Here is a 15,402-nt window from a genome sequence, read left to right as displayed (position 1 = left end):
TAAATGAGTGTACCTAGTAAAAAGCTTTGCACTAATAAGGAATATGAAATGTCAACTGAAATATATTATAATTATCTTAATAATTTAAGCATAGTGCTTATTAATATGACAATTATTTTGACAGTTTTTCTTGGGGGGGGTGAAAGCAAGGAGCCATATCTTTTAGCATCCTTGCCATATCATTATAAATCATTTACCAAGTGTGCACACATATGCCAACCATGATGGATCACACAATCAAAATGTATGAATCATCCAGGCTTCAAGAAAATTTTGCCGAAATGCTCTAAAGCCACAATTATAAGCCTAATACTGGATCTTGATCTGATCTGTTGAAAGTTTGCAAGTAGTCACCCCAAAAGAAAGGACAACAAACATCTGGTCAATCAACTTTTATTTTTAATTATCTATGTGTGTACTGAATTTTATATCAAGTCATAACGGAGAATACAAAAAGAAGAAAAGACAACTTTTTACCCTCAAAACAATTAAAATCATCTGGAGACACACTGCATAAGACAGTAAGACATAAGATTATATCCTGAACAGCATCTGAGTAGTGCAGAACAGCTTAGCGCAGAGTATACCCACACAAGCGAACACCATCTGCTACTATGACAGGGAGTGATGGAGGGCAATTGAGGATTATAGGAGATGGGAGATGGGGAAAGCGCTGGACCCATGTCTAGTACCTCAGATACCAGCGGCTTATTGTGGCCTTTAGGCAATTAAGTTCCACCTCTGTCCGCTTCAGTTTACTCAACTACACAAAAGAAAGCAAGGACTATATGGCATCTAAGGTCTTTCAGATATAACAATGTAAGATTCTAAGGACAAATGTAGAGAACTTGGGAAAATGACGATATTACAGGCAAGTTGGAGGACAACCACAAAGCCACAAAGGAAGGAAAAAACTAGTTTCTTGTGCATAGACAAGGTGTGCTGTGAGACAGCGAGGACCCTATACAAGGCTGTTTAAGTATTCTAAAGATTACGAGGGCAATACACTGGGAAATGGGTGAAACAGAGTGTTAAGCCAGGTAAGGGACATTAACCAGGGGCCACAATGGAGAGAGATGCTGTGTCTCCTGTGATCAGAGTCAGACTTATCTTTATGCTCCCTGAAATTTCTGTATGTATTTATGGAACTTTATTTCAACCCACACCAGAAACACAATAAGAAGATGGTGTGGTGACAGATGCCCACTCTTTAGACTCGCACAAGTAGCCCTCTTTTGTGGGCCAGGAAGCCAAAAGCAGTTGCTGAAAAGATGGTGGTCAATCCAATCAGCTTGAGCAGGCCTGGTACAGAGGGCAAATGTCTCTCCAAGAAGGTCGTGGTGACGGGCAGTGCAGGGACATCCTGGGTTGAGAGAATGTTTGGTGTTAGTACAGGGCTTGTGCACTTTATTTCAGAAAGTCTATATTTCTTCCAGCTCTCTGAACATGATCCATTCTTACCCACCTCCAAGCCATTCAACATAATGTTCCCTCTGCTCATAATGCTCACCCTCTCCTCTACAATGTGTTTTCACTCTATCCTATATGTATCCATTCTAACAGTCAACAAAACTTCTTGGGGTTTCATTGCAAAAATGATAAGCATATTAAAATGAATTTTTGATCTAAATATGCTCCATTTCATTCCACCTCTTTGCCCTTGGACAAGGGATACTAATATACCTTTCCTTGTTTGCTACCTCCTGTTGAGAATCAGCAGGTTAGATATTTATTCAACCGGCATTTATTGAGGTCTTAATATGCCTAGAACTCTCTGAGAAATGTCTCCTTCGCATCAAAAAATATTATTTTTCTTCAATAATCTGCAATAGATGGGACAGGTACAAATCTATCAAAATTCATCTAAATCTCTCACCTCTGCTCTAATTCTTCCTACCTATTTAAATGTCTGTGAGTTGAATCACTTGGAAAAAATATATACAAGTGTGTTGTTCTTGCAATTAACTGGATTTAGAGAAAAGAGATCTAAATTCATGAAATGAAATATAGCCTACCACAGACTCTGTTTCCGACTGCCAGATTTCATCCTCTGGAATCTTCCCCAGGGCATACAGGATCTGAAATGAAAGGGCATCAAGACAAATAGCAAAAGTGATACCATCTTTCTCTTAATCTGCTCTCTAAATAAAGGACTGAATTAATGTCTTGGGATATCCAGCAAAAACACCAAGGAAAAGGCCAGAACAGTCAACTCAATCTTTAAGAGGCTCCAAAAGGTATTTCACCTGTGGTATAAGAGGTTCTACCATAATATTTAATGGTTGTGAACACGCCTTAGCAGTGATGAGATTAGAGAAACTGTCAGGAAATCTTTTCTGTGAAATGAATCAGTGAATGAATTTTGCGTCCTAATAGAAATATGCTTGGTTCTAGACTATTAGACCTAAGCCTTCTTTCAAGTATAGTCATGCTGATCTTTTGCCCCATGGGCTCTTTTTATCTTGGGTGACAGACAAGTTAGATATTTTTGCTATTACTTTTGGGTTAAGGTGTTCACGTCATCTGAGACTGCTGTCAAAATGGCATTTAATTAATCTTCAAATGGAGATCACTGGTGAGTTGACCTCCAGGACCTCAGACACCTTTGATCTGTATGTCAGGCCTATGAGTTGCCTCCTTCCCCACAGCCTGGGACCCCAAACCCTACCTCTCGAGCAGCTCTCTCCCCAGCCTCCACAGCACCCTCCATGTAACCGCTCCAGTGTGTGGCAGTCTCGGTGCCTGCAAAGTAAATCCTGCCCACTGGCTGGCGTAGAACCCTTGGAACAAAAGCAAAGAAGTAAAAGTGGTCCGTCTCAAAAAGCCACAGAAGAGCTTTCCCACAAAGGCCAAGGCTGGTCACTTTCCTCAGCTTCTAAACATTAAGGAGGACATTGGCTATTTAGGAACAATGTCTATTTGGTTCCTCTAGCTCTTGCATGATCTTTGTCACAAACAAAATGGAATAAAAGCCAAAGTTCTACTTCTGCACCAAGAGCTTATAGGCAAAGGAAATGACAAAGATGGAGGTCAAATACATATTTACTTCACCTACATGAAGTGAGGGACTGTGTGAGCCCAGTCATATGGCTCACTTTATGGCTCTCCATCTCTGGACAAGGTGACACAGTCCCACAATTCCCCATTGGGTTATTCCTCCAGTGAACTTGGCAAATCACTTCCTCTCACTGAACTCTGGCTTCCCCATATCTTAAAGGGGATGATCCACTGTTTTCTAAGACGTTCATAAACATCAGTGACATTTAACAAAACTGTTAAATAGTTATGGATCCATAACTATTTATTGAGCACTTGCTTCTATCAGTTTTGAATTTTACTGCATTGAATTATAACAGCTAACAACCTTGTGGGGTTGCTACAAATATTATCCTCACTTTGCAGATGAGAATATGAAAGTAGATTATGGTGGATATTGTGATGCACCATCAAAATCCCCTTCAAGAATGAAAGACTTATTCCCAGCTGCTGAATATGCTGCCGAAAGGTGGTCTTCTGAAGTCAGCCCTCTTTAGAGATTGTCTGCTGAAGAAAGCCGCATCACCCTGGCTCATGCCTCCTCCCAGCATCCAGTGAATTATCATCATAGGCTATAAAGACCAGAGCTCTAAGCCCCAATCTGAGATAACTCTGAAGGGCCATTCTAGTTTCAGAGCCCCCTGTGCAGTCAGCTAAGGCTTTCATTTGAACCGCATCACAACCCAACTTCTTCCTCTTTCCACCTCTGCTTCCTTCTTCTCCTTTTCACAGGTGTCAATTCTGTAAGGGCACACCCTAAGTTACTTCCTGTCTGCTGATCATTGTTTCAGAGTCCACTTCCTGGAATCCAGCCGGCAGCAAACACAAAGTAATTTGCTCTAGGTAACAGCTAGAAAGTGGCAGAGCTGGTATTTGAGTCCAGTCAATCTGACTCTAGGACCCATAGTCTTAACCACCTAGTTATACTTCCCCCTCTCTACTGCATTATTTCTTCAATCTTTTCAAGAACTCTATGACGTAGCTACTATTATCATCATCCATTTTACACATGAGGAAACTGAGACATGGAGAAATGTGCAGTGACTTGCCAAAACCCACACTAATAAAAAATAGCAGAGGCGGGGGTTTGAACCAGGTCTACTAGATATCAACTATAGCCTACATGCTCTGCCTGGTGTATAACTACTGGTTAACAGAATGCCCATATGATATGCAAGGGATGGAAGTGTCAAATCACTTGGCTTGTAAGTGGGGCAGTTCTTTGTGACTACAACAAAGATACCATAAGGAAACACTATCAGCATGCCATTATTCATCTACTCTCAGGAATCCACTATGTCAGATAAGGGATGTTGAGAGCTAATACCCATGTTCTATCTTAGTCAACACTGTACATCACTGGGCCTTTTATTAAAAAACCAAATGGGCTGACTTGAATTTGTGTGTTTTCCTTCACCTTCCCTTATTGTGGTTGTCAAGAAAAAAGGAAGAGAAATACAGGAAAAGATATAATAGAATACAGATGGTCCCTGACTTATAATTTCTCAACTTTACAAAGGTATGAAAGTACTACGTGTTTAGTAGAAATCATGCTCGAGTACCCATATAACCGTTCTGGTTTTTACTTTCGGTACAGTATTCAATAAATTACGTAAGATATTTAACATTTCATGATAAAATAGGCTTTGTGTTAGATGATTTTGCCCAATGTAGGCTAATGTAAGTGTTCTGAACATGTTTAAGGTAGGCTAGGCTAAGCTATGATGTTCAATAGATTGGATGTATTGAGCACACTTTCAACTTGTGATATTTTTATCGTACAATGGGTTTATCAGGGTATAACCCCATCATATGTCAAGGAGCATCTGTATTAGTACACTGATAACAATATATGGAATAAATCTGGAATTATCAAGAACCTAAGGATATTCAGGAAGGGTTCCCTCCAAGAGAAAGTGGATTTACTTTCTCCATGTTCATTAAACAATGACGTTTCACTGCATGTTCACTTTTTTCAAACAGAGAAAACAAACCCCGGTTGGAAACCTCTGGGAAGCCTGGTGAAACCCTACAGTGAAATATTAGAAGAGAGAACAAAGGCTTAGAGAACTAATCATGCTAACAATCAGAATGTAAAAATATAAAAATCAAGAATTAATTGTAAACAAAGAGATAGTTTCCCTCCACTTGTCATGTGGAAGTTGTCTTCCTTTAGGGGGAAAAAAACCTAGATAATAAAAACACCTTCCCCTTCTTTTGCAGGTGAACGAACAGACAGTATGTATTTACAAAGGATATAAGATATCATAAAGGAGAGCTCCACATATATTTCTTGTGACTTATGAGTTTTACTGCATAATCACTACAATCAGTTTTTCACTCTATCCAGAAGAAAACTTCTTGAAGAAATGTGTATTTAGGCTGGGTGTGGTGGCTCACATCTGTAATGCTAGCACTTTGGGAGATCAAGGCAGAAGGATTGCTTGAGCCCAGGAGTTCAAGACCAGCTTAGACAACATAGCAAAACCTCAGCTCTACAAGAAATCAAAAAAATTAGCCAGACACGGCGGCATGCACCTACATTCCCAGCTACTACTTGGGGGACTGAGGTGGAAGGATAACCTGAACCCAGGGGGTAGAGGCTGTGGTGAGCCATGATCGTGCCACTGCGCTCCAGCCTGGGCGATAAAGTGAGAGTCATATTTTTTAAAAATGTGTATTTAGTTCTTACTAAAGTTGTACTATTAATCCTGTCCTCTCTCTTCCTTTTGGAAACAGAACATTTACTGTGTACTTCTAGGGCCCTGAAGATGAAACTCCTTGCAGTGCACCAAATGTCATGACCCTGAAGAGTCAAAGGAAGCCCTGTGGGCAGGTATATCTGCTCAGGCTGGGGGTTTTGTCACTAAGCTATGTTTCTACCCTACAAACTGAAGATAATTATATGAAGCCTGACATATGTCCCTAGGAAGGAATAAAGATGAAAGAGGGCATTACCCCATCACCACCAATGACTGATACAATGGGATTTACCTTCCTTCTATCATGAGGTCAGCATCAGGCCAGTGCAGGTGAGTGTCCTTTTTGTTCCCCACCTAAAAGGGCATTTATCTGACATTCTTTAAGGGGTTGAACATAAAACCTGCTGCTCTGAGATCATAAATCCAATCACATCACATTTCTGATTTAAAACAAAGCCAAAAACAAAAACCAGGCAATGATGGCTGTTCTTTTTGAAAGATAAAGTCTTATATTCCTGAATATGTCATATGAGGCAAAGGCTCCTTCCCCACTTTCTGGTCTGATTCTCCATTCTGTCCTCAATATTCCCCATAGCCCCTTCATGCAGAGCTTTTCCCCCAGACTTTCTGGGAGCCTGTAGTATTCCTAGCATTTGCTCATACCATTTTGTCTGCCCAGACTGTATCCCCAATAACCTCTCTCTGTCTCCTACATCATGTGCATTATGAAGCCTTCCCAAATTCTCTAGGTAAGGCTAGCCTGTCTCTTACATCCCCATGGTATGTCTATGCTTCTCTACTAGAGCACTCACCTAAGTAATTTAGAGTCAATATTTGATGTTCTGTCCTCTCCCCATCCTCACCCTGGCTCTCAACACAGCTTCGTCTCAGCAGGGAGAGGTATTCTAGGTACTGAAGTTTCCAGCATGGCACATGGCACATGGTTGGCACTTAGCCAACAGAAACAGACATGGAATGAAACAAATACTATTGACACATTCTATACTTGGCCTATCTTAAAATTAACCTAATTATCCAGGAGCTTATTAGGTGGTGCCCTTTGGCCCCAGAATGTTCTCTTGGATAATATTTGACCATCTTCATGAAGATAAGGTAAGTGCTAGTCAAAGTCATTATGTATCTTCTGATAAGCAGGTTTTCATCCTTGTTGGATTGGTTTTTATGGACAGACTGATAGCCATTTTCATTTACTCACACCCTCTATTTGCTGTATACTCTCAACAGCCTTTCACTCACTATTCTACATTTCCTATTCATTTAGGTTGAGCTCTTAGCAGTAAATTATTGCTTGGTTTAGTAATGCTATAGTGGTCATAAAAATTATTGCTAATCATTAATTCATACCTTGTTATTGTCATCAAATAAATTAACTAAACATCCAATTAACTCATACTTGGATGCACAATGCTATGAATGCTAATAGTCATTGAACTGTGCACTTTGAATGGGCAAATTGTGTATGGTATGTGAACCATATCTCAAAAAGGATGTTAAAGAACAACTCATACTTTTATGAACATACTGATTATTGGCTACTGTGCACCATCTTGTGCTTTCTCATCCACTTGCTAAGGAAAGTGAGGTTCAGAGAGAAGTGGCCTGTTCAGGATAACAAAGTTGGTTATCGGTAGAATCAGGACAGGAACCCAAGCCCTTTCTTGGCCAGCCTAGAATTCATTTTGCTTTTATAATGCTGTTCCCACGTCGCATTTCAGGATGTTTTACTGAGTTCTAAACTCTATTTAAGCACACTTCTTCCGACAATGTAAGTGAGTCTTATGATTATCTAAATTGCTCTTCTTATGCTACAGCCTTCTTTGGTTATATTGACTGAGATTGCTCCTTCAGAAAAATTGAGTGAAAGGCAATGCGATCATATATAATTATAATGACTTCATTCACTTGATTCACAAGATAAAAAGGAACTTGTGGATTTTTTTTTTTTTTTGTATTTACAATAAACAGGAGAGAAGAGCTACCTGAACCTAGTTAGAATTTGGATTCAGGTGCAGGAGGTTTCAGTCATAGCTTATCACGTTTTTACTTTACCTTCCATATTGAGTCATGATCCCGGGGGGAAAGTAGGTTGTGTAGCAGCCCCCTGAATACTGCTCCTCACACCAGTTCTTCTCTTCATAATGCACCGGCTGCAAAGCAAAGGAACAAAAACTTGAAGGAGATGCAGAGAGAGCTACCTAGTCTAGAATAAGTCAAACAGGTCAGAGGCTTTGTGCTGGCGAAGAAATATATATCTGAAATAGAGTTTTGTTGTACTGATGTTTTTGAAGATATGTCTTTGGGCAGGTAAATGTCCTTGGTAATAAACTAAGAAATTCAAATTTTAGGAAGTGTTCTCATTTGGTTCATTCGTATCTTGTTCATCAGTTGCAATTGTTTATTTCTATTTTTAACCTGGTCTTACCTATTAAAAGAAGTTTGTGGTGCCTAATGATTTCAGCAAAAGTTTTGGAAAAAATTTATGTTTACTGGAGTGGTTGGACAGAAAAAAAAACACTGGAGGAGGTGAGCTTTGTTAAGGGAAGTTGGACAGACAAACTATATTTAAGTGGATGTGGCACTTCTGTTGATGGTGGTACTTGTAAGCAATTACTGGTCTAAAACATAGGTTTTTGTCATGAACACGCAAAACTTTGGCTGGAATTTTGTAAAGCTTGATCTCTTTATTTAAGTAACTAAACAGAAGCTTTATCATTAAGCATTACTTAGAAAATATAAAATGAACATAGTTTTAAGAGAAAAATGCTTATTTAAAATAGATTTTGAAATATGTTTGGTTTTTAAAAATCTGCAATCACATAGCTGACTTTGGATAGTCATTTGTAAAGCATCTTATTAACAAAGTATGAGGTACTTCCTGATGGGTTAAATGACCCCAGGTCTTTTGCAGTGTCACCACGCTGCACACCCCAGCATCTGAGGGCTACGTCCATTATCTGAACATCCTTCTCTGGCTGTTTTCAGCCAATCAGAAGAAAAGTTGAACTTTCACCTTTCCTAGCTCCCAGAAATGTCTTCCTTCCACACAACAGACACCAAAGCAAAAGTAAAGCAGTAGCCCTCTGGGCCAAGAGCAAATGAGGACAGGAACAACTCATTTTTATCATCAGTAATTAATCATCCACATTCTTCTTAGAAAATGATACTTTCCCAAATGAAAAATGATCAACATTTTTGGAAATATGAGAAGTGCTTTTCTTTCCATCTTAAGTTCCCCAAACAACCATTTCACAGGTCGCTGAAGGAACTTCAGTTACAAACTGCTTTAGCCTGAGAGTATCTCAGAAAATAACTTCAAAAAAGCTTGAATATCTACCAGGGTGAAATATCTTGAGTGGTATTTTTGAACAGATGAACTAATAATTTTTACCAGATGTCAGGTGATTTTTTTTTAGTGTGTATATACTGTATTTTTTGTTTTGCTACTTCACTTATTGCCTTTGAGCCTGGAAATTATGCTTGCATTCATATTTGATAAATGGTATATGAAAGCAAAAAATGAAACAAAGCACATTCCTCATTAACATTATTTTTCTCTCTAAGCGAGTCAACAAATTGTTCTAGCTCATTTGCTGAGAAGGAACAAGAAACTTCAAGAGCATGTGTTTCACCTTTATCAGGTATAAAACATCTGCAGTGTAGAATTTCTGCTTTAAAATAGTGAACAAAAATGACAAATTCAAAAGACACAACTTGACTAGAGGGAAGCAAGTCACTCCAAAGCTGAGCAAGGAAGTGTTAGAGTGATAGGACTAAGCCATGTACCTGCTCAACTAGATCATGGTACATACTGCAAAGATTGGGATTTAAGAGGCTTATTAAGTTAAATATCCTCAGTCCCCTCATTAGCTTTTTCTCATGCTTTAACTGCTCATTTGTACTTTGGTCTCAATTGTCTTCAAATGCTTCACTGGATTTAATAATCACTTGCAAAAGGTGACATCTTCCATGTCAAAACATTAAAAACCCAGCAGTCTGGTGACTGTCAGTAGAATACCAATTCATCATTTTAAATATTATGAGGGAGGTGGTTATGGCTACTTGTTATGATTATCTTGGACCCTCTGACTCCCTACCCTGCCCCCATCCCGCCTATAACCCCCTTGGGATTCTACTTGATTTATTTAAGGATCACTCTTTCCTCGAGCTACTTCCAAAGGTGTCTAGGAAACTCTGCTGAGAGTTCTGAGCCCATCAGTCTGTCTTCCTTCCATCCCCAATGTTAAGAGTAAAACAAGACAGAAAAAGAGACATGTGGGAGGAGGGCAGATCATCCTACTTTTCCCTGTGAGACAGGGGAGGGGTGGGTGGAGTGGGTGGGGTGGATAAAGGTTTATGCACATGAATGAGACTCTGGTCTTTTTACAAGACCACCAGAGAAAAAGAAACCCTTTTCATCTCTGTCCTGGCTACCAGGATCTAGGATCTCCCTACCAGGAGCAGAAGCTCCTCTCTTTCCCTCATTGACAGAGCTGGGATCAGAGTGGCCCAATGCCCTGCTCTAGGAAGAGCTCTGAATTCAAGGACAAGGAAGCATCACCTAAACCACAGCATGTTTCAGGGTCCCTGATCCACCACCAGCACAGCCAGGGCCCACACTCTCTGGGACCACTTATAAATTGACCAGCCCTGTTGCAGGAACATCTGTGAGTATACCAGGAAAGACATGAGCTCTAGGGTCCTACTTTCATGAACCTATCCCTACTAGCCCCCTGAGGACAAAGCAAGATCTCTTTTCCTTAGAAAAGGATTGGGAAGCAGCCTTACCTCCAGAGCTTCTGGGGAGCCCAGAACTCTTGCATAGAGCTCACAAAGTTTCTTCAACCTATAGGGGGAAACAAAAGACAAAAGTGAAAATGAAGGGAGAAAGGAAGGAAAAGAAAATGTAAAACAGACAACTATCCCTTCATTAAAAAGACTATGGGCCACTGTTTTTGCGTCAATGCTTCATTTTAATTTTATATTTATTTTATTTTTAATTAATTGATTTGTTTTTTAGAGACAGTGTCTTACTCATTCAGGCTGGAATGCAGTGGTGCAATCATAGCTCACCACAGCCTCAAACCCCTGGGCTCAAGTAATCCTCCCGCCTCAGCCTCCTGAGTAGCTAGGACTACAGGCACACACCACCACATTCAGCTAATTAAAAAAAAAAACAACTTTTTTTAGAGACAGAGTCTTGCTCTGTTGCCCAGGCTTTATTTTTAAAAACAAGACATTTTGTTCTATTACACATGTCTTTATGAGAGCACTAATATTAATCATGTGAGATTGTAGCTAAATCTTTAAGAAAATAAAGTGGTGTGTTGTCCGAATTACTATTTTTATTGTATTATTTTATTTTTATTTTAAATCCAGGAGCTCTTTCTACAAACAAAAGTGTGTGAAAATGCCTGTTTTCTTCTCCCTCATTCTCTTCCTTCTCTCTCCTCTCTCTTTTTCTTTGTTTTTACATAAATGAAATAGGCACAAGCAGGGAGGAATGGTCAAATGGAGAGCATATAAATCAAATTAAATACAGACATAGAACAAAGGACATAAAATTAATTTAGACTTCATAAAGGTGAGAAATTTAAACCCATAGGGAAAAGACAGATTATTCAATAAAATGGCACTGGGACAAATGGCTGCCCATAAAAGAAACAAAGTTAGACTCCTACATTACTCCTTACGCCAAAATATATTTTTAAAGGATCAAATATTTGCATACAATAGATAAGTCATCAAAGTAATGGAAAAATGGTGATTTTTAAAAAATATCTTGGAATAAGAAAGTCTTTTTCATGCATGATAGACATCCAGAAGTCACAATTGAAAAATGGATACATTTGTCTACATAAAACAATACAATTTTATTATAGTATAAAACGAATAAACCATAAATAAGATCAAAAGACAAAGTGGGACAAGATTTGTTCCAGGCATGGGAGATACAGCAGACAACCAACCAGACAAACATCCTACCTGTGTGGATCTTATACTCTTTTTTTTTTCAGTTGGAGTCTCACTCTTGTCACCCAAGCTGGAGTGCAGTGGCACGCTCACAGCCACCACAGCCTCAACCTGCTGGGCTCAAACCATCCTTTCACCTCAGCCTTCCAAGAAGCTGGAACTACAGATGCATGCCACCACGCCTGACTAGGATCTTATATTCTAGTGGGAATGTTTTTCGGTAAGTGGCCCAGGCAGATGTCTGCAGCCCTGGCCATGTGCAGAGATGGCATTGGTCATGGAGGAACACCTTGACAGAAGCAGAAAGCAGGTACCATAATATAATTCAGCAGTTCTTACTTGGTGACTAGGTACTGGTATGGGAATAAATAATTGGCAGTGGTGAATGCTAATTGCCAGAAGAAATTACCACCCCAGAGAAATGAGTCCCTCTGTACCTATAACCTGTAATTATTATGCATTGCACATATATATGTACTGCAGACTGCCCTGCAACACAGTGATTTGCCCACCTATTTATCTCCTCCATAAGCACATTTTCAGTTCCTGGGCTAAATCCATTTTCGTATTCTCTATAGCCCCTAGTATGGTGCTTTATGTACAATAAACTCAATAAATATTCATTTGAATACTTGATCCTTAAGTTCTCAACACTGTGCCTTTATACAAGACCCTTATAATTAACATAGCAGACATGTAGCACTGGCAATACACATATAATTAAGCAGTCTGTAAACTGAAAAGTTAAGTAAGATTGAAAGGCAGGCAAGTAGGCAGAAAAGAAGAAAGCATGGTAGGGAAAGAGAAGACAGGGAGGGAGGGAGCGGGGAGCAGTTCCTTTATTACCTTTCTTCTTTGGTAAGACGTGCCAGTTTTCTGGTTTTGTGGGCCAGGATAAATCTAAAACGCACAAACAAGAAAAAGGGAAGAAATTAATGGTTGCTTTCATTCTGGTCTCATTTCTATAGCTACACATGTGCCCATTGCATATCGTAAAAGCCAACCAAAAGAAGCAAACTGTACACTAGCTTACAGCTTAGATGGAAAGTTTTACTGTTTACATTCCTGACACTGAAAAGCGCCTTCTAACTTCAGGGAGACAAACGACTAAAAATAGATGACTAGTCATAATTTTTGCCTAGTATAATACTATGGCTGACTCACTCCCCCGACCCTGCTGGGGGCCAATAGGAATAAGCCTTGGGCCTCAAACGCCCTGTTAAAGCCATGTCTGAACCCTTCCAATTTCATCCAGTCCTTGTTCTTTGGTTCTGTCTCCACCAGGATGCCTCCCTGGAACCCTGTCTTCTAGAATCTGTCTCCATTTCTAGTCCTAAAATTGCCTTCAACTTACAATTGGCTTTGATCTCCCCATTCTGACCCTTGGCTCTCTCTGAGATAAACTCATACATGTCCTAGAACCCATCTCAATTTTGGCTGCTCCAGGCAACCACCTTTCTGGGCTGTATTCTAGCCTCCAAGACATTCCCCCATCTGTACTGGTCTTTCCTGGCAAGCTGAAGACTGGACTGGTCTTAGCTCTTCTCCAGGCGGGACTCAAAAGTCTTAGCATCTCACATAAATAGCATTGATGCCTACCCCTCTGCAAGAAGTCCTCTTAGTAAAACATCCCAAGTTAGGGCTTAATATCATGCTTTTAACGAGAGATAGCTCACCAAAATATATCTAACCCCACCACTAGATATAAAAAAGAAGATTAATATAACAAATTTTAAAATGTTATTGGCACTCTCTGTCTAGATATTCATTTATTGGAAGACACTTTAAAAAAGAGTCAATAAGAATTTTTCTCCTGCTGGATTTGGAATATAGTGCCATTGGGTTAAAAAATTATGTAACAAAGTTTGGGACCCATTTATTAATTGTATGTGATTACCTTGTCAACACTGAATAGCAGCCACAACACCATCTATGTGTCTTACCCCATTATAGCGGCATAGTTGCCATCAGGTTTAGTATCATCCAATGTGTAGGCAATTGGAGCCTCCTCTCCCTCAATAACCATGGTTCCACAGTAATCTTGGAAAACAACAAATGGAGAACATATTCATCATCTTATCAGACCACTCATAGCAGTTATAATGATGCACACGGTTTTCAACTTGAGAAGCCAGAAGGCCAAATATAGCATATTATACTCTAAATATATGAAGGAAAACCAAACTGATATCAAAAGGAGAGCAAAGTAGCTACCATTTTGTGAAAAAAAATCAAATCATAAGCCCTTCTCTGCAAAGAATAGAACGGTGTGATAATATAAATACATCTAGGTCATCATTTAATGAAATCTGGTTTTCCTTACAGTTAATACTTGAGCTCCCTATTTCCTCTTTCATAAGAAATCAGAATAAAGTTAAAACTGTGCAAAGGAAGTACTAGTTCATTACTGTAAAATCGAAGGGACTCAGCATTCATGTTTTATGAGAAGTCACTTATTCTATTTTAAATAGTTATTTATTATCTAGGCAGAGAAGACATGGATGATGAAAATTCATAGAGTCCCAAACCCTTTTTTTCAAACACGACCTCCAAAGACTCTCTCCACATTCAAGAACAACTTAGGAAACAATTTCAGCTCATTCTGGATAAAAGTGCTTACTTTACTCTTCCCGAACAAATACAGGCATACGTCACAGATAATGTACACTTGGTTCCAGACCACCGCAACAAAATGAACATCACAATAAAGCAAGTCGCACACATTTTTTGGCTTCCCAGTGCATATAAAAGTTATGGTTGTACCATGCTGCAGTCTTTTAACAGAGTACTAGCATTATGATTAAAAAATATACATCCTTTCATTTAAAAATACTTTGTGGCTAAAAAGTGCTAACGGTAATCTGAGCCATCAGTGAATCATAGGTTTTTTTGCTGGTGGAGGTTCTTGCCTCAACGTTGATGACTACTGACTGATCACAGGGGTGGTTGCTGAAGGCTGAGGTGGCTGTGGCAATTTTTTAAAGACAACAATAAAGTTTGCCGCCATTGACTGACTCTTCCTTTCAGGAAATATTTCTCTGTAGCATGCAATAGTTTGATAGCATTTCATCCACAGTAGAACTTCTTTCAAAATTAGAGTCAATTCTCTAAAACCCTGCTATCCATTTATCAACTAAGTTTATAAGTTTATGGAACATTCTAAATCTTTTGCTGTCATTTCAACAATGTTTACAGTATTTTCACCAGGAGTAGATTCCATTTCAGGAGACCGCCTTCTTTGCTCATCCATAACAAGCAACTCTTCATCCATTCAAGTTTTATTATGAGATTGCAACAATTAAGTCACATCTTCAGGCTTCACTTCTAATTCTTGTTCGCTTGATATATTCACCACATCTGCAGTTACCTATTCCACTGAAGTCATGAACCCCTCAAAGTCAGTGGGTTGGAATCAACTCCCAAACTCCTGCTAACACTGATATTTCGGCCTCTTTCCGTGAATCACAAATGTCCTTAATAGCATCAAGAATAGTTAATCCTTTCCAGAAGATTTTCAATTTACATCACTCAGATCCATCCATTGGAGAGGCAAGATTTTAGGTTAGCTACAGTCTTACAAAATGTATTTCTTAAATAATAAGACTTGAAAATTGAAATTCCTCCTTGACCCATGGGCTACAGAATGGTGTGTTAGTAGGCATGAAAACAGCAT

At 39.2% G+C, this 15,402-nt stretch overlaps 1 protein-coding gene across 3 annotated transcripts in view; it reads right to left on the bottom strand.

The window, feature by feature from the left end:
* Positions 1-377: 377 nt before the first annotated feature.
* Positions 378-15,402, bottom strand: part of MAOB (monoamine oxidase B) — an 86,279-nt gene continuing 71,254 nt past the window's right edge. For 2 of the 3 annotated variants that reach the window (XM_021710326.1, XM_008053970.2), the window contains exons 9-15: positions 13,673-13,769; positions 12,576-12,629; positions 10,545-10,602; positions 7,809-7,906; positions 2,669-2,780; positions 2,016-2,078; positions 378-1,363 (exon numbers count right to left, since the gene is read on the bottom strand). In XM_021710326.1, the coding sequence (XP_021566001.1) occupies positions 1,211-1,363; positions 2,016-2,078; positions 2,669-2,780; positions 7,809-7,906; positions 10,545-10,602; positions 12,576-12,629; positions 13,673-13,769 (635 nt within the window). In that variant the 3' untranslated portion in view covers positions 378-1,210. The remainder of the gene's footprint in view (positions 1,364-2,015; positions 2,079-2,668; positions 2,781-7,808; positions 7,907-10,544; positions 10,603-12,575; positions 12,630-13,672; positions 13,770-15,402) is intronic. The other variant, XM_021710320.1, reaches the window with a different exon arrangement.

Source organism: Carlito syrichta, unplaced genomic scaffold (assembly GCF_000164805.1).
Source record: "Carlito syrichta isolate Samal-C Ts95f unplaced genomic scaffold, Tarsius_syrichta-2.0.1 Scaffold76736, whole genome shotgun sequence".
NCBI lineage: Eukaryota > Metazoa > Chordata > Mammalia > Primates > Tarsiidae > Carlito > Carlito syrichta.
Note: the sequence above shows the minus strand (reverse complement) of the source record. Positions and strands in the feature narration are given on the sequence as shown.